The sequence below is a fragment of the Pseudopodoces humilis genome, chromosome 21, assembly GCF_049639895.1.
Source record: "Pseudopodoces humilis isolate 2021_Gansu_Grassland_sample_001 chromosome 21, ASM4963989v1, whole genome shotgun sequence".
Taxonomy (NCBI): domain Eukaryota; kingdom Metazoa; phylum Chordata; class Aves; order Passeriformes; family Paridae; genus Pseudopodoces; species Pseudopodoces humilis.
The window spans coordinates 9,456,557-9,474,974 of record NC_142220.1 but is presented as its reverse complement, the minus strand read 5'-3'; the positions used below and the strand labels follow the sequence as shown (position 1 = coordinate 9,474,974).

General features: G+C 42.7%; 1 protein-coding gene across 1 annotated transcript; it reads left to right on the top strand.

Annotated features, from left to right (window-relative positions):
• Window positions 1–215: 215 nt before the first annotated feature.
• Window positions 216–17,100, top strand: LOC102105813 (myosin-1B). The gene is made up of 38 exons (XM_088065593.1): window positions 216–434; window positions 521–664; window positions 756–912; window positions 1,223–1,250; window positions 1,349–1,463; window positions 1,543–1,635; window positions 1,734–1,800; window positions 1,884–1,982; window positions 2,083–2,186; window positions 2,273–2,411; window positions 3,654–3,772; window positions 3,873–4,022; window positions 4,637–4,807; window positions 5,224–5,533; window positions 6,193–6,269; window positions 6,565–6,652; window positions 6,739–6,856; window positions 7,690–7,813; window positions 7,893–8,029; window positions 8,595–8,850; window positions 9,643–9,885; window positions 9,992–10,168; window positions 10,254–10,399; window positions 10,487–10,577; window positions 10,666–11,055; window positions 11,765–11,891; window positions 12,062–12,180; window positions 12,471–12,667; window positions 13,047–13,230; window positions 13,317–13,482; window positions 13,656–13,780; window positions 13,970–14,278; window positions 14,380–14,583; window positions 15,326–15,451; window positions 15,546–15,716; window positions 15,804–15,908; window positions 16,169–16,264; window positions 16,470–17,100. The coding sequence occupies exons 1-38, from the start codon at window positions 231–233 to the stop codon at window positions 16,620–16,622; spliced, it is 5,829 nt and encodes a 1,942-aa protein (XP_087921719.1). The 5' UTR covers window positions 216–230; the 3' UTR covers window positions 16,623–17,100.
• The last annotated feature ends 1,318 nt before the right edge of the window (window positions 17,101–18,418 follow it).

The following is an 18,418-nucleotide window of genomic DNA, read 5'->3' as shown; positions in this document are numbered from 1 at the left end:
CTTCTGTAAATGCAAAGGTCCAGTAGGATTAAAGATCTGACTACACAAAAAATAATAGAATAAAATTGCAAAACTAACTGAATTTGCAGAAAAAGAAAAGGCTTTAGTTGATACCTAAAGAAGAGCAATTGAATGTGCTGTAGAAATGTTTCTTCCATCACACACTATTTTAATATATTCTCTACCCTCACAGATACTTGCTGCATTACGTGTAGTAAGCAGCAGCAGCCATGTCTACAGACGCTGAGATGGCCATCTTTGGGGAGGCTGCTCCTTACCTCCGAAAATCGGAAAAGGAGAGAATTGAGGCCCAGAACAAACCTTTTGATGCCAAGTCATCTGTCTTTGTGGTACATGCAAAGGAATCCTATGTAAAGAGCACAATCACAAGCAGGGAATCAGGCAAAGTCACTGTCAAGACTGAAGGGGGAGAGGTGAGTAAAGTGCAAGATTTACAAACACCCGTTCATTCCCACTCTGCTCTTAGCTGACATGCATATACCTTCCTGCCCTCTGACAGACCTTGACGGTGAAGGAAGATCAAATCTTCTCCATGAACCCTCCCAAGTATGACAAAATCGAGGACATGGCCATGATGACCCACCTCCACGAACCCGCCGTGCTGTACAACCTCAAAGAGCGTTACGCAGCCTGGATGATCTACGTAAGTGGCAGCAGCAGCTTCCTTTGGGCAGCCTCAGCAACTGCTGGGCCAGGCTCAGGGGAAGCCAACGTGCTGTGTCCCTTCCTCACAGACCTACTCGGGTCTCTTCTGCGTCACTGTCAACCCCTACAAGTGGCTGCCGGTGTACAACCCCGAGGTGGTGTTGGCCTACCGAGGCAAGAAGCGCCAGGAGGCCCCTCCACACATCTTCTCCATCTCTGACAACGCCTATCAGTTCATGCTGACTGGTGAGTGCCTCTGACTGCCGCAGAGGCATTGGACCATTGAAATCTCTGAAGGGATTCTCTGTCTCAGCAAAGTGAAGAGACTTTTGCAAAGCTTTCTTGGTTCTGACACACACATCTGTTGTGAGGTTTACTGTCTTCATAACATTGTTTCTACTGTTTTAAATGAAAGACACCTCTGCACTCTGTGATGTGCTTGGGAGGTTTGCTTGTTTAAGTCAAGCTGACATCAAGCAAAACCTTCAACTTACCTGACTGTGTTTCATTCCTTCTCTGTTGTTTTTTAAGTAGTGTATTTCTGTCTCTTTGACAGATCGGGAGAACCAGTCCATCCTGATCACGTACGTACACCCCCTGCGCGGGTCCCTGCGGGGCTGCCCGGTGCCAGGGGACCTCCTGCCTGACCACGCACCCTCTGCTTCTCTCTTGGCTTGGGCAGCGGAGAATCCGGTGCTGGGAAGACTGTGAACACAAAGCGTGTCATCCAGTACTTTGCAACAATTGCAGCCAGTGGGGACAAGAAGAAGGAGGAGCAGACATCAGGCAAAATGCAGGTGAGGTCCCCGGGCTAGAAACCTGCAACTATCCGATTTCTTGATGAGCCTGATGATGACAAGAAGACTTCTATTTCAGGGGACACTTGAGGATCAAATCATCAGCGCCAACCCACTGCTGGAGGCTTTTGGAAATGCCAAGACCGTGAGGAACGACAACTCCTCACGTTTTGTGAGTTGTTACTTGGGACAACTGTCAACACCAGTTTGAATATTCTTGCTGTCCAGATTGGTAAAATAGTTCTCAATTGACTTTCCTGCTGCTTTCAGGGTAAATTCATCATCAGAATCCATTTTGGTGCCACAGGCAAACTGGCTTCTGCTGACATTGAAACATGTAAGACACCCTTCTGGCCTGATCCCCTTCCTTCCAGCCTTCCCCACTTCTTGTGCTTGACTCTGTCCTACCATCCTTGCCAGATCTGCTGGAGAAGTCCAGAGTCACTTTCCAGCTCAAGGCGGAAAGGAGCTACCACATCTTTTATCAGATCATGTCCAACAAGAAGCCAGAGCTAATTGGTAGGAAAGATCACTAACTCCTCCAGGCAAAGGTCATGGAACAACACTCAATTCCTTTTGGTGCCAATTTGACCTGGCTGGGTTTTGTCCTTCCCTCCAGAGATGTTACTGATCACCACCAACCCCTATGACTATCTGTACGTGAGTCAAGGTGAAATCACAGTTCCCAGCATTAATGACCAGGAGGAGCTGATGGCCACCGACGTAAGTAGCAGAAGTTTTCTTAGGTGAAGTTTCATTTCTCTGACCTTTAACAGCTGGGGTACTCAACCCAACAACTCTTTCATTAGAGCGCCATTGACATCCTGGGTTTCACTGCTGATGAGAAAACAGCCATCTACAAGCTGACAGGGGCTGTCATGCACTATGGGAACCTGAAGTTCAAGCAGAAGCAGCGTGAGGAGCAGGCAGAGCCTGATGGCACTGAAGGTACCAGCACAACCCATCCCAGAGCATGGAAGACAGCGAACACTCACTCAGTTAAAGGCAGCATGTCAGGGTCAGAATGAGTGACTCAGCCTGTGCATTTCCCCAGTGCCAGTGTTGTGGAAAAGCAGTGGGTGCTAGCCAGAGGAATTCTCTGGAAGAGCATAACTCAATGGAACCTGTAGATTATTTTGAACAATGCAAAAAATCAAGTCCAGTGACTCCTAAAGCATGCTTCTGCTTCCTGTCAGAGTAGGAGTCAGTGAAAAGTAATGAAAGTTTGGCTGCTGTCTTGACTGGAAGCTTCCCAGACTTGACATGGAACCAGGAGCAATTCTCAAGTACTAATAAATAATGATATAAGCAAAGTAGATATATACAACTACATGTGCATATACATATATATGTATATATATTATATATATATATATATGTGTGTGTGTGTATGTACGTATATATATCTACAAGACTGAAATTTTCTTCTTGTTTCATCTTTCTTGTTATACATGTGCATTAAATGTCTTGTTGGAAATAACAACAACACATTTAACTTATAAAATAAATGCATCTCAAAATTAGCATCTGTGTATAAATCTTATATAATGAGAATGAGGTCTGGCCTTCTCACTTTGACGAACCCTGTAAATAGCACTGGTGCCTGCTATCAGCTTCACTGTGAGACAAGACAGGCAGCAAATTGGAAAGTGATGACAGAGTATATGCAGTGCTGTGATGCTTGTATTTGTTAACCTAGCTGCAGATAAAATGAGAGTTGGGAAACACTTAATGTGTTTGATATTTGTCCTTAGGGACAATATAGTCCAGCTATGAAAGTTGTACAAAATATCCTGTTCATACTTTTGGCATTATACCTCACTAATCTACCTCTCTCTCTCCAATGACAGGAGAGTTTCACTGACTACAATTTTCAGTGCAGCATACTTGAATACCAGCCACTTTCCTATTCTGTTTATTCAGAAATTGTGACTGTTTGATCTGCCATTTTCATGGCCATTGGTCCTTTTGTCTGTCTAGTCTCCTGCATGTTAACTGTAAAAGTATTGCAATAATATTTATCTTTATTAATTGTATAGATTAAATCAGAAAAAATTAAAAATTCAAGAGAAACTACAATATTTTAAAGGACATGGTAATGTATGTGTGGCCTCTGTAGAAATCTGAATTACTGCAAGATCCTTTCACTGGAGAGCTAACATCTAATCCTGCTCATGCTTGTTCCTTTAGTTGCTGACAAGGCTGCCTACCTGATGGGTCTGAACTCAGCAGATCTGCTCAAGGCCCTCTGCTACCCCCGCGTCAAGGTGGGGAATGAATACGTGACCAAGGGCCAAACTGTGCAGCAGGTAAGAGACAAGTGATAATAGAAAACAAAATTACTTGAATTACAAATTTTGTACTTCCTCTTTTGCTGCAGATGGTAGCTTTCCTTTAACCTTTTCTTAGGTGTACAATTCAGTGGGTGCCTTGGCTAAGTCTGTGTTTGAGAAGATGTTCCTGTGGATGGTTGTTCGCATCAATCAACAGCTGGACACGAAGCAGCCCAGGCAGTACTTCATTGGTGTCCTGGACATTGCTGGCTTCGAGATCTTTGATGTAAGAGGAGACTCTCCATAAAGCTTTCCTGGAAGAGGCATTAGGAAATTGGAATAATATGGGGGTTGGGGTGTGCTTTTTTTCACTTATGGGTTATTTCTATTCATTGGATAATCCTGCTTTTCCTCTAGGAATAGTACCCTTCTGGTTCTCATTACATATAGTATCCCACAGGACTGTGTTTATTATAGATGTTTATTGTTGCATGCAGAAGTGAAAGTTGAACAACTGATAAATAGTAGCAGAGAGAGACTTTAAGGAAGTTAAGATATGCCTTTTGAACGGAAGATTTTGTTAATGCTGAAGCCAGATTTCCTCTGAATGCTTGGGAATAGACAGGTAATGTACACAGATTCAAACAAATTAAAAGATGGACTTGAACTAAGCTCTGCAGATCTATGCAAAGCTCAGTAATATGCTGAGACAGTACCAGGGCCTAAAAGGTTAGGTATATTAGAGGATGGAATACGCCAGTCACCTGTCCAGTTCCAGCACAAGAAATTCAAGATTCGAATCATGCAGACCTTAGTGGGATAAGAATAAAGCCTATTGGAAGATGGAAGGTGTTCCTAGAACTGAAATTCACAAGTTCAAATAAATTTTGCCTTTTTCAGTTCAACAGCCTGGAGCAGCTGTGCATCAACTTCACCAATGAGAAACTGCAACAGTTCTTCAACCACCACATGTTTGTGCTGGAGCAGGAGGAGTACAAGAAGGAGGGGATTGAATGGGAGTTCATTGACTTTGGCATGGACCTGGCTGCCTGCATTGAGCTCATTGAGAAGGTTATTGGTGCCCACATACTTAATAGTTTTTCAGTTATAGAACCTCTATTTTAACATTTCTTAAGACTTTTTTTTCCTTGTTTCAAAGAAAGAGCATATAGGAATATTAAACTCTTCCATATATCTTAATGCTACTACTTTATTCATTTTGCTTTCCACTTTCATGAAACAAGGACAAAATTAATTTCTGTATGCTAGATCTTTATTACATCACAACCTTGGGTCGTATGGGGGAGCTTCTTTTTTTATAACTGATGGCATACCAACTAACAAAATGCCTTTTCTGGAGAAACATAAGATTACACATACTGAGGAGGATTTTTTGGTATAACTTTTATCTTCCATTCCTCTTTCTTACATACATTGCCTCTGTTTCTTCCTTCCACACTTTTTTCACATGTTGCTATTTCTCCCAGCCCATGGGCATCTTCTCCATCCTGGAAGAGGAGTGCATGTTCCCCAAGGCAACTGACACCTCTTTCAAGAACAAGCTCTATGACCAGCACCTGGGCAAGTCCAACAACTTCCAGAAGCCCAAGCCTGGCAAAGGCAAGGCTGAAGCCCACTTCTCCCTGGTGCACTACGCTGGCACAGTGGACTACAACATCACTGGCTGGCTGGAGAAGAACAAGGACCCTCTGAATGAAACTGTTGTGGGGCTCTATCAGAAGTCATCCTTGAAGACCCTGGCCTTACTCTTTGCATCTGCTGGAGGGGCAGAAGCAGGTGATTTCTCTGAAATCAGTTCTACTATTATTTACAGAAACATAAAATAATAAATCTTGTAATAATATTTTGCAATGAGGTTTATATTTCTAAAACTGAAAACCCAAAACGTCATCTACTTTTTCGATCTCAGTCTAATAAAGGATATTATAACTCCCCAGAGACCTTAATAGATCTGTAGGTTTTAGAACAAGACTGCTGTATTAGAACACTAACCCAGTCTAGATGAGAAACCAGATTTCTGCAATATGGGCCATTCTAAATTACTTCAGGGAATACAATCAAATGTATCAACATGGTGTTAAATTTATGCATACCCTTAGATGTGAGAATGCATAAATACTGCATTTGATTTATTTACTAGCTATTAGTTTACTTCCTCAAATATCTTTCTATGCAAAGTGTTACATTTTATTTCCCAACTGCATTTTCTAAATTTCATCTTGAAGTCATTAGATTTCATTCTACTGTCATCTGAAAAATTCAAGTATCTTTTTGTAACTTTAACCACTGTCTGCATTTGCAAATTCTGATCATCATATATTTTTGCTAGATATTTTTAAGGGGTTTTTATATTTTGCTAGATATTTTTATAGGGTTTTTCAGATTCTGTGTGCTTTTTTTGTTCACTTCTTTATTAAAAATTTAATATTTTTTAGAGAGCAGTGGTGGTGGTGGCAAGAAGGGTGCCAAGAAGAAGGGTTCTTCTTTCCAGACAGTCTCAGCTCTCTTCCGGGTACTGTAGAATAATAATTCTAAACTTACCACATTATGAAAAGAAAAACAGAAATTTCTGTTCAGAAAAGAACTGGTAGATCTAATGTATCTTTTTGTTCAGAAAGTATAAAATAATTTGCTTCTAGAAAAGATGAGTTCTTACTGAATATAGGGAAATATTCTTTCAGAACTGGCCAAAAGTTCTGTAAAAAAAATTACTGATCATGGTTTTATTGTAGTGTTTTTATCTCCACCTAGTATTGAGATTGTGTAAGTGACACTTTTAAACCCAAGGCTTTGTTCTTGTTCCTAAGGAAAATTTAAACAAGCTGATGAGCAATTTGAGAAGCACACATCCCCATTTTGTGCGGTGCCTTATTCCAAATGAAACAAAAACACCTGGTAAGTTGTTAAAGTTCAGAGGTGTGATATATCTGATCTTTGCTGTGCTGTAAAATGATACACAATTTTATTCTGTGATTTATTAGGTGCCATGGAGCACGAGCTGGTGCTGCACCAGCTGCGCTGTAACGGCGTGCTGGAAGGGATCAGGATTTGCAGGAAAGGGTTCCCCAGCAGAATCCTCTATGCTGACTTCAAACAGAGGTCAGATTACCTGTCATTACCCTTCATCATATTCACAAATGCTGAATAATTTGCATTTCCTAATTGTTTTAAGTACTGTGGAAGTTTTAAGAGAGGTTCACTGCACCTACCTTTAGGTATACAAAAGTCAATTGTCCAAGTGAGTCATCCAGGTTCTTTCTATCGCTATTGAGGAAAAAAAGACATTTTCAAAGGGCTATTATTTATTCCCGTTCTTTATACATATCCTGGTATGAGAAAAAGTATTTTTAACTAAGTATCCAGAAGTGGACTACCTTAGACTTAGGCACCTGGAGAACAAAGCAAGATGACTTTCACCTGTCAATACAGACATATGAATAAGGACAATAAAAGACATTCTAGACTAACTGGTACAGAAACCAAATACAGTGAAAGTATCTTGATTCTTGTTCTGCATCAGCTGGAAAATAATCATATAGTACATACTCAGATAGTACATATTGTCACTATTTAGGACTGAGATTTGATTTTTTTCCCTGCCACGTATTTTGTTTTTCCACATAAAGTTCTCACTTAGAAATTAGGCATTTAGGTAACATGGCATGTGAAATACATCAGTGGTTACCCAGAGAAATCAGCATCCATTCTGTGTCAAAAATCTTTGGATTAAGAGAAATGCACAGTTTTCCCTAAAAACACATTTACCCATGAGAGTGCAATTTCTATACAATGTAAGAGTTCAGATTTATTCACCTGCCTTCAACTCTCGATCCCCCTTCGGAAAATCTTAGCAATGGCATTGGTTGGTACAGGTTTGGTTGAGCTTTCGAGAATCTGACCTTCTCCATATTCTATTTCCTCTGATTCCACAGATACAAGGTGCTTAATGCCAGTGCCATCCCCGAGGGACAGTTCATTGACAGCAAGAAGGCTTCTGAGAAGCTCCTTGGCTCAATCGATGTGGACCACACCCAGTACAAATTTGGACACACCAAGGTACAAACCCCCCCATTCACTGCATCCCTGGACTTTGCTCTACCTGACAGTGATGTGCTGCAACATTCCCTTTCTCAAGGTGTTCTTCAAAGCTGGGCTGCTGGGACTCCTGGAGGAGATGAGGGATGAGAAGCTGGCACAGCTCATCACCCGCACCCAGGCCATGTGTAGGGGTTACCTGATGAGGGTGGAGTTCAAGAAAATGATGGAGAGAAGGTAGGTTTTGACTTGGCTTGCTGGGCCAATCCTTATCAGATACTAATGGCATGAACAAAACTGAAAATAAGCTGCTTCACAAAAAATCTCATCTATTTCTCATTAATTCAGTTCATCAATATGGAAGTATATCCTGAAAATGCATGAAGTAGTGTAAACTCCCAACGTAGGGAAACAAAGAATTTTTTCATACTTTGTCCTAATAATTGCTGAATTCATTAAGTGGCTATATTATATGTCCAGAAACTCAATATCTAGCCTAAGCTAATTATTTTAGTTCACTGCTAAATAAAAATAAAGACATATTTCTATCACAAGAGAAGCATCCTCTTCCCTTTGATAACTTCCATAAAAGCAGCCAAGAAATCTTACAGAAGTGTACCTTTTCATTGGCCATGAAAAGTGAGCCAAACACCTGGACTCCAAAACTGTCCATACAGGTTGATACTCTACATAACACTAGAAGGTTTTCTGTAAAAATATATATGTTATACATACATAATATTAAATATGTTTTATAGATTTTAAAATATGTACCAAAACATATTTTGGTATTACCTTTCAGGGAGTCCATCTTCTGCATCCAGTACAACGTTCGTTCATTCATGAATGTCAAACACTGGCCATGGATGAAGCTGTTCTTCAAGATCAAGCCCTTGCTGAAGAGTGCAGAGTCTGAGAAGGAAATGGCCAACATGAAAGAAGAGTTTGAAAAAACCAAGGAAGAGCTTGCAAAGTCTGAGGCAAAGCGGAAGGAGCTGGAGGAGAAAATGGTGGCCTTGGTACAGGAGAAAAATGACCTGCAGCTCCAAGTGCAGGCTGTGAGTATTGCTAAAGTTCTTGGCTTGTAACATCCTATATAAAATCATCCCAAATTACTCAGTAAAGACATATTATCCCAAAATATCAATTACTTTTAAAACATACACATATTTACCATATAGAATAGCTAAGTTGAAACATGCAAACATTCATATATCTACAATTAACTGTTGAAGATGGTTCCTTATACTTTTAAATCAGGTGAGAAATAATCAATTTTCAGCCAGCAAATAGTACAGTTTATACTATGTCATTTTAATCCTATGCAATAACTCACAGAAGCAATTAGAAACCCAGAATAGTCTGAATTGGAAGGGTCTCAGAAGGATCATGATATCGAGCTCTTAAGTGAATGGCCCATATCAGGATTGATCCCATGACTTTGATGTTCTTGCACCATGCCGTGACCGACAGAGCTGATCTTAGAGTCACTATCGCATCTTTGTAGAACTTCACATATTTTACAATTTTGATATGTTATCAACTGACCAAATAAGGTTGTTTGGAGGTCCTCTTAACACATTTTGCTCAGGTAAAGTTCAGGAAGGGCTGAGAGTATCAGGTATTTCTCTGGCATTTATGGTCCCTGCCTCTTCAAGAAAAATGGTAAAAAAGTTCACTGCTTCCTTTTTTCCCTGGAAATAACAATGTAGTAACAATAATGTCCTTAAAACTGTATTTACCAGCAAGAATTTGGATTAACTGGTTGCCATTTAGATGTCTACAGCCTAAAATTACATCTGAGCCAGTAGCCTCAGGTTGAAAACTCTTTCTTTAAATGAATCATGTAGGAAGCTGATGGTTTGGCTGATGCTGAGGAAAGGTGCGACCAGCTCATCAAAACCAAAATACAGCTGGAAGCCAAAATTAAGGAGCTGACAGAGAGAGCAGAAGAAGAAGAAGAGATGAATGCTGAGCTGACAGCCAAAAAGAGGAAATTGGAGGATGAATGTTCAGAACTGAAGAAAGATATTGATGACCTTGAGCTAACACTGGCCAAGGTGGAGAAGGAAAAACACGCCACCGAAAACAAGGTATGAGGTAGAACCTGTTACTTGCACTCCAGAAAATGGGTTGAGTGCTATTACAGAACTTTGGTATCTATTTCCTTGATTTACATTTGTTCCCTTCTTCCTAAAGGTGAAAAACCTGACTGAGGAGATGGCAGGCCTGGATGAGACCATTGCCAAGCTGACCAAAGAGAAGAAAGCCCTCCAAGAGGCCCATCAGCAGACCCTGGATGACCTGCAGGCAGAGGAGGACAAAGTCAATACTCTGACCAAAGCCAAAAGCAAGCTGGAACAGCAAGTGGATGATGTAAGCACACAGACACAGAGCAGGAACAGGACAGGTATGGAGCCTGAGCTGGCAGGTAGAGCACTGAAGGTCTTGTTGTGTTTAGCTGGAAGGGTCCCTGGAGCAAGAGAAGAAACTGCGCATGGACCTGGAGAGAGCAAAGAGGAAACTGGAAGGAGACCTGAAGCTGGCCCAGGACAGCATCATGGATTTGGAGAATGATAAACAGCAGCTGGATGAGAAACTGAAGAAGTAAGTGTGGCTCTGGGGCTCCTGAGTGCTGGGCTGGACCACTTGTCTTCTTCCTTTGAGCTCTAACACGGTTCACTTGGCCCAAAGGAAAGACTTTGAAATCAGCCAGATCCAGAGCAAAACTGAGGATGAACAAGCCTTGGGCATGCAACTTCAGAAGAAAATCAAGGAGCTGCAGGCAAGTCTCTGCTCCTTCCCCTCCCTTGCTCAGGCTCAGCTCAGGCAGGAGGAGGGCACAGGTGTGAAGGGTCCCTCCTGTTCTGCAGGCCCGCATTGAGGAGCTGGAGGAGGAAATTGAGGCAGAGCGAACCTCTCGCGCTAAAGCAGAGAAGCATCGGGCTGACCTGTCCAGGGAGCTGGAGGAGATCAGCGAGCGCCTGGAGGAAGCAGGAGGGGCCACAGCAGCTCAGGTGGAGATGAACAAGAAGCGTGAGGCAGAGTTCCAGAAGATGCGGCGGGACCTGGAAGAGGCCACGCTGCAGCACGAAGCCACGGCTGCCGCCCTGCGCAAGAAGCATGCGGACAGCACCGCTGAGCTGGGGGAGCAGATCGACAACCTGCAACGTGTGAAGCAGAAGCTGGAGAAGGAGAAGAGTGAGCTGAAGATGGAGATTGATGACTTGGCCAGCAACATGGAGTCTGTCTCCAAAGCCAAGGTACACAAATATTTCTTCTCATTAATTGAAACATAATCAATTATTTATATTTTAACATAGAAATTTTAGTTAGTCATGTTTTAGAATAAATTATTGCACTTCGCAACTTTAAATACAAATGTGTTTAAATATTTTAGTATTATTTAAATAATTTTTATATCCTTTGGTTGAGAGCTAATAACTTCACCTGTAACACCTAACCTAAGGAACTCTGGGGTCTCATTGCTTGGTTCAGAATATTACAAATGAGAGGCACTGACCATATTGCTTTATAGTTTCTTCTAAAATAAGAATTATTCCTATAATAGAAATTGCCATTTCCTTTTTATTCCTATTTTACTTTTCTTTCCTTTAATACTTCAGTGATATAATCTCTGAGAGACAAACAGAATTTAAAATTAATTCTTCATTTTACAGTGTCGCATCATTCTTTTTATCTATTGAAAACAGATTAGTGAAAATTAAGAAATTATAGAATCATAGAATGGTTTGGGTTTGAAGGCAGTTTAGAGGTCGTCTCATTTCATCTGCCCTGCAATGGGCAGGGAATATACAGCTGTTGGGGACACAAACTTCATAGAAATATGTATCAGTTAACCGAGAAATTCTGGCTTTTCATTCATTCTTTCTTCCTTCATAAGACTTCAGATTCTCACAGTTTATGAGCTGAACCATTAAACATCCTTCCTTCCATTCCTCATGCAAACAGGCAAATCTAGAGAAGATGTGTCGTTCCCTTGAAGATCAACTCAGTGAAATTAAGACAAAGGAGGAGGAACAGCAGCGCATAATTAATGACATTAGTGCTCAAAGAGCTCGGCTACAAACAGAAGCCAGTAAGGCATTTGTGTTTTTAAGAGAATATTGTATATTACCTGTGTTCTTTAAAAAAAAACGTAAAAAGCACCTGGAGTCTTTTGTTTAACTCAAAATATTTTCATGTGGGCATTTATTATCAAGATGAACACTTTTACATACATTTTTTTACGCATTTGAACACTCCCAGGTGAATATTCACGCCAGGTAGATGAGAAAGATGCTCTGATTTCTCAGCTGTCAAGAGGAAAACAGGCTTTCACCCAACAGATTGAGGAACTCAAAAGGCATCTAGAGGAAGAGATAAAGGTAAGAAGGCTCTCCAAATTCTTTGTTGTCCATTGGATTCCTTCTGTCTGGGAGAAGCTTTAGACACATATGAAATAACAGAATCAACAAAAGGGAGGGAAAAAACCACTTAGGTAATACAGTGTAAACTTTACCATACTAGTTTTGTTCCTCCTTCCCCACAGTCTATGTGTTAATTGTTTTGCAAATCCCCAGACCTTCCACTGCCATTCAGTAGCTCGCCCATCAGCATTAAGGCAGATTTCCCAGGATATTTCCATTCATTTTTACACTGTTTTTTTTTCCCCAAGGCCAAGAATGCCCTGGCCCATGCCCTGCAGTCCGCTCGCCACGACTGTGACTTGCTCCGGGAACAATATGAGGAGGAGCAGGAGGCCAAGGGGGAGCTGCAGAGAGCCCTGTCCAAGGCCAACAGCGAGGTGGCTCAGTGGAGAACCAAATACGAGACAGACGCCATTCAGCGCACGGAGGAGCTCGAGGAGGCCAAGTACGTGGGGAAGCAGGATGAAAAATGATGGGAAAAGATGGAAACTGGTCAAGGGAAATTGGAATCTCTGAGAGTGGGTTAAGACAAGAGTGAGATGAGGCATCCAGGTTATACAGTCTTTGTAAAAAATGGGGAGAGATGGAGGGAGAGAAAAAGAGATTGGAAGGGGAAACATAGGCTTCAGGGCTAGACAGGCCTGATCCTTCATAAGTGATAAAACACAGAAGTGATAGATCTTGTTGGCTGCATGCACTCATGGACAATAAAAATTATTGTGGAAAGCATTTGGATCAAAACCTCCAAAGTGACAAACTCATGACAGTAAAAGAAGTAATGTCCTTCCAAGCTCTAACGTGGCACTGTGCTTCTCTCCTCCCAGGAAGAAGCTGGCCCAGCGTCTGCAGGATGCAGAGGAACATGTTGAGGCTGTCAATGCCAAATGTGCCTCCCTGGAAAAGACAAAGCAGAGGCTGCAGAATGAAGTGGAGGACCTGATGATTGATGTGGAGAGATCCAATGCTGCCTGTGCTGCTCTGGATAAGAAGCAGAAGAACTTTGACAAGGTCTTTTGGCCTCCAGCACCAGCACTCCTGGCCAGAGCATGCCCCTGTGATGGCCACAGCCCGACTCACACCCCGTTTCTCTTCAGATCCTGGCAGAATGGAAGCAGAAGTATGAGGAAACACAGGCTGAGCTGGAGGCCTCGCAGAAGGAGTCGCGCTCTCTGAGCACGGAGCTGTTCAAGATGAAGAATGCCTATGAGGAGTCCTTGGACCACCTGGAAACAATGAAGCGGGAGAACAAGAACTTGCAGCGTAAGTCCCTGGCCCTCTGCTCCCCTCACTGGCCTTTCTCACCATCAGCCATGACCACCATTGTTCATGGGTCTGTGCCTGCAGATCTGCAGAGGTGCCTGTCACTTTGGTGGGACAGGTTCCTTCCCATTCAGCTCTGTGCCTGACCATGCCATTGATCTTTGTTCCCACAGAGGAGATTTCCGACCTCACGGAGCAGATTGCAGAAGGAGGGAAGGCAATTCATGAGCTGGAGAAAGTGAAGAAGCAGATTGAGCAGGAGAAATCTGAAATCCAGGCTGCTCTGGAGGAAGCTGAGGTACACAGCATTATTTCTATCTCTCTTACATCTCTTGGATCTCTCTCTTGTTTATCCCATTCCCAGACAAAAGAGGAGAAGTGGTCTTAAAAAAGTAGAGATATTATCTAAACATAGCATTCTTTTTCACTCAGTGCTTCAGGTTCAGTATCTGTCACATGAAAGGTGTTCTTATTTTTTCTTGTGCAGGCTTCCCTGGAACATGAGGAGGGGAAGATCCTGCGCCTGCAGCTTGAGCTCAACCAAGTGAAGTCTGAGATTGACAGGAAGATAGCAGAGAAAGATGAGGAGATCGAACAGATGAAGAGAAATCACCAGCGAGTTGTAGACTCCATGCAGAGCACTCTGGATGCTGAGATCAGGAGCAGGAATGAAGCCCTGAGGCTGAAGAAGAAGATGGAGGGAGACCTAAATGAAATAGAAATCCAGCTGAGCCATGCAAACCGCCAGGCTGCAGAGGCACAGAAGAACCTGAGAAATACACAGGGAGTGCTCAAGGTCTCTTGAACAGAAATTGCCTACAGAGAAATATCTTGGTTAATACTTTCAGTCCACAGGAGCTCTAAATCTGCTTATAATTTCTTTCTACGGCTCTACAGGACACCCAGATCCATTTGGACGATGCTCTCAGGTCACAGGATGACCTGAAGGAGCAGGTGGCCATGGTGGAGCGCAGAGCAAACCTGCTGCAGGCTGAAGTTGAGGAGCTCCGGGCAGCCCTGGAGCAGACGGAGAGGTCGAGGAAAGTGGCTGAGCAGGAACTAATGGATGCCAGTGAGCGTGTGCAACTCCTCCATAGCCAGGTGAGGTCATTTGGTGAGGAATAATACTCCTGGTAACTGGGAGAAAACTTTAATGCTTTATTCCAGTCACCACTGGATACTCAACTTATAGGAAGACAGTCTACCTGTCTGGAGTATTCATCACATTACTTAAAGAGAACTTTGCTGAAATAAGTGTGTGCACTGGTGGTTCTCCCAGGCTGACAATGACACCACATGCTTCCACCTCATTTGCATTCTCAGACACTTTATTCAAAGTGACATGCCATGTTCTCTGTGCAGTCAGGGAATGGAACCCTGAGACCACAGCCACTTCCATTTCTTGCTGGCTGAAATGTAGCACTGAGGAATCCTCATGTACTTTTTTACTAGCAAGGAACTGGGGATGAATTCCTCTGACTCGTTTTAGCATTTATTAAGCAGAATTTGACATGAGGTGTGTGTCAGAAGAGCCACTGAGCAATCAAGTACTGAAATCTACAGAAAGTGTCCAATTTCAAGTAATGGAATGTTTTGGGAAGGGATTCATCCCATCTACATTCAAAATTTTTCCTCTTTTCAGTTGTTGATAGTGGATTACTCTTCCCCAATGCTGAAGAGGAGGCATTTCATTGACTTTTCTCTTACTCTATTTTTGTTACTTTCCTGTGCCTGCCTTGGTGGATGACATGTGGCACAATCTATATGAAAAAAACACTTATGCTGTACTTGATATGATACTGCAAGCTAACAAAAACAAAATCATGTTCATGCTCTTCAACAGAACACCAGCTTGATCAACACCAAGAAGAAGCTGGAAACGGACATTTCCCAGATCCAGAGTGAAATGGAGGACACCATCCAGGAAGCCCGCAATGCTGAGGAGAAGGCCAAGAAGGCCATCACAGATGTGAGTTGGGCGCTCCTGGCATTGCTGATGATGAATGTAGTCTCCCGCAGATATGTCCAGTCCCAAAATGGCTTTGACCTTTCATTCTGATCAGGCTGCCATGATGGCAGAAGAGCTGAAGAAGGAGCAGGACACCAGTGCCCACCTGGAGAGGATGAAGAAGAACCTGGACCAGACAGTGAAGGACCTGCAGCACCGTCTGGATGAGGCTGAGCAGCTGGCACTGAAGGGAGGGAAGAAACAACTTCAGAAGCTGGAGGCCAGGGTGTGTAGGGCTGGGGTTGTGCCTGAGTGAGCGTGTCCTTGCAGAGACATTGTCAGGGAAGCTGCAGGGATGGGTTTGTCCTTGCAGGTGCGGGAGCTGGAAGGGGAGGTTGATGCTGAGCAGAAGCGCAGCGCTGAAGCCGTGAAGGGCGTGCGCAAGTACGAGCGGAGGGTGAAGGAACTGACCTACCAGGTAAGGCAGGAATCTTCTTTGTGTTGATACACTCTTATTCCTGGAACCAAAAATGTAGCCCTCAGCTTCTGTCCTGAGTCACACACACAAAAAGGAGAATAATGAAAGCACCAGGAGTTTACTATCTTTCTAGTCATGTTTACAATATCCAGTTTATCACTTCTGTCTTACTGGGCAGCAATGTCAAATAAAAATGTTAGTCTCTGTTTCATGTAGAGGAGGGTAAAAGAGACGCTTCCCTTTCTTGTCATTTTCTTTAGTCTGAGGAAGACAGGAAAAATGTTCTCAGGCTTCAGGATCTAGTGGACAAACTGCAAACTAAGGTGAAAGCTTACAAGAGACAAGCTGAGGAGGCTGTGAGTATCACTGTGTTCAGTCAGTCTTTAACCAGGTGGAAGTGGGACTCTGTGTTGATATTTTCACCTGTGTAGCTCTGAACCCAGGTCAACATTGTGGCAGTAGGTCTCTACTTCATTTCACTTTCTTTCTTTCATATTTTCACCTAGCAGTGTCACAGTGGAACTGTTTTAAAACCTATTTTATGTTTCTTCCTATCTCCAGGAGGAGCTGTCCAATGTGAACCTCTCCAAGTTCCGCAAGATCCAGCACGAGCTGGAGGAAGCCGAGGAGCGGGCTGACATTGCAGAGTCACAGGTCAACAAGCTCCGAGCCAAGAGCCGGGAAATCAGCAAGAAGGCAGAAAGTGAAGAGTAAACGCCTCCAGTGCTGTAAAGTGAGAGAATTGCACAAAATGTGACATTCTATCACTTTTATTCTGTAATCACTGCTTTGTCCTTCATTAATCTGTAGATGAGTAATGCCTACATAATAAAAATTGTAGAGCTTATGCCATGTAAATAATGAGAAGTTGAGTGTTGCATTTTGATCATTACCCTGAATTCTTTTAAGGATTACATTTTTCCTTGCTTATTTTAAATTTATTTATTCAATTAAAAATCTTGCTTCAGGTATTTTCAAAGTTTTTCAGCCACTTTTAAAGTGGTCTGATCAGACATCCTGCTTTGCTCTTACCAGGAAATTTAAACTAATACTTCCTTTGCTGAGAAAATAATTTTTTCTCTGAAACGAAATGTAATTATCCCTTATAACTGTTGCTTGGAATGTAATAGATATTGCCTTAAGTGTTCTGTCCAAACAATAAGAACTTATTACACTTTCCTTCCTACTCCCACTTAGTCTTTGATTATTCTTTTAAATCTTGTGTCTTCTTTGCAAGATCTTCAAGTTAAATTTCTTCAATCCTTCAAGCCACTTTGGAACATAATTTAGAGGGCATTTAAACCTAAAATGAGATTTATTTTCAACTTTTGTTCATGAAAGTGATGTGAAACCAACATTCCCAGGGCAGCATAACCAGTAACCTCATATAGTCAGTTGGTCATTGTCTACATTTTGTTTCCAAAACTACCCTGAATTTTCTAAACTGGTCAGGCAGACACCTACCTCCTATGAAGTCTCCAGTGTAATCCTGATAACTTTGCACAACGTGGCCTCACTCAAAATGTGGGTTATCATCCTTTGTGGATATCAGCAAACATCAGAGAAATCCATGGTCACTTCTTAAAAATCACATTGATCATTTAGTGCCATTTCATGCTAATGCACCCAAGTGATCTGTTAACAAGAACCTGGGTTGCTTTCATCTCCTGGGATGGGTTAGACCATCAGGAACACCTTCCACTAGACCAGGTTGCTCCAAGACTCATCCAGCCTGGCCTTGAACACTTCTAGGGATGGGACAGCCACAGCTTCTTTGGGCACCCTGTGTCAGGGCCTCCCCACCCTTACGGGTGCTTCCTAATATCTAATCTAAACCTACTCTCTTTCAGTGGGAAGCCAATCCCTGTGTCCTGTCCCTCCATCCCTTGTCCCCAGTCCCTCTCCAGCTCTCCTGGAGCCCCTTCAGGCCCTGCAAGGGGCTCTGAGCTCTCCCTGGATCCTTCTCCAGGTGAGCACCCCCAGCTCTCCCAGCCTGGCTCCAGAGCAGAGGGGCTCCAGCCCTTGGAGCATCTCCGTGGCTCCTCTGGGCTCTCCCCAGCAGCTCCAGCTCCTGCCTGTGCTGGGCCCAGGCTGGGGCAGCTCTGCAGGTGGGGTCTGAGCTGAGACAGGGACAGAGGGGCAGAGTCCCCCCCCTTGTCCTGCTGGACACTGCTGGGGGCTCAGCCCAACACACAGGGGTTCTCTGGCTTCTAATACACACAGCCAGGGCATTTTGGGCTTCTTGTCAACCAACACTCCCAACTTCTTCTCCTCAGGGCTGCTGTTGTAGCTGTAGATGTGCCTGGGAAGGCAGTTTAAGCATACATATAGATATGTGTGTGTATATACACATACACAAACATATATACATATTATACATATTTATATATGCATATACACACAAACATACATGCATATATACCTATATATATCTATATATCTATATATATCTATATATATATATAGATATATATATATGCATACTTACATTCACTCATATAATTTCCAAA

Coding starts and splice junctions, on each gene's coding strand:
- LOC102105813 (XM_088065593.1), top strand. CDS start 231: ATGTCTACAGACGCTGAGATGGCCATCTTTGGGGAGGCTGCTCCTTAC. Junction 1,983..2,082: donor CAAGAAGCCAGAGCTAATTG/GTAGGAAAGATC, acceptor CCTTCCCTCCAG/AGATGTTACTGATCACCACC. Junction 13,231..13,316: donor AGCAGAAGAACTTTGACAAG/GTCTTTTGGCCT, acceptor GTTTCTCTTCAG/ATCCTGGCAGAATGGAAGCA.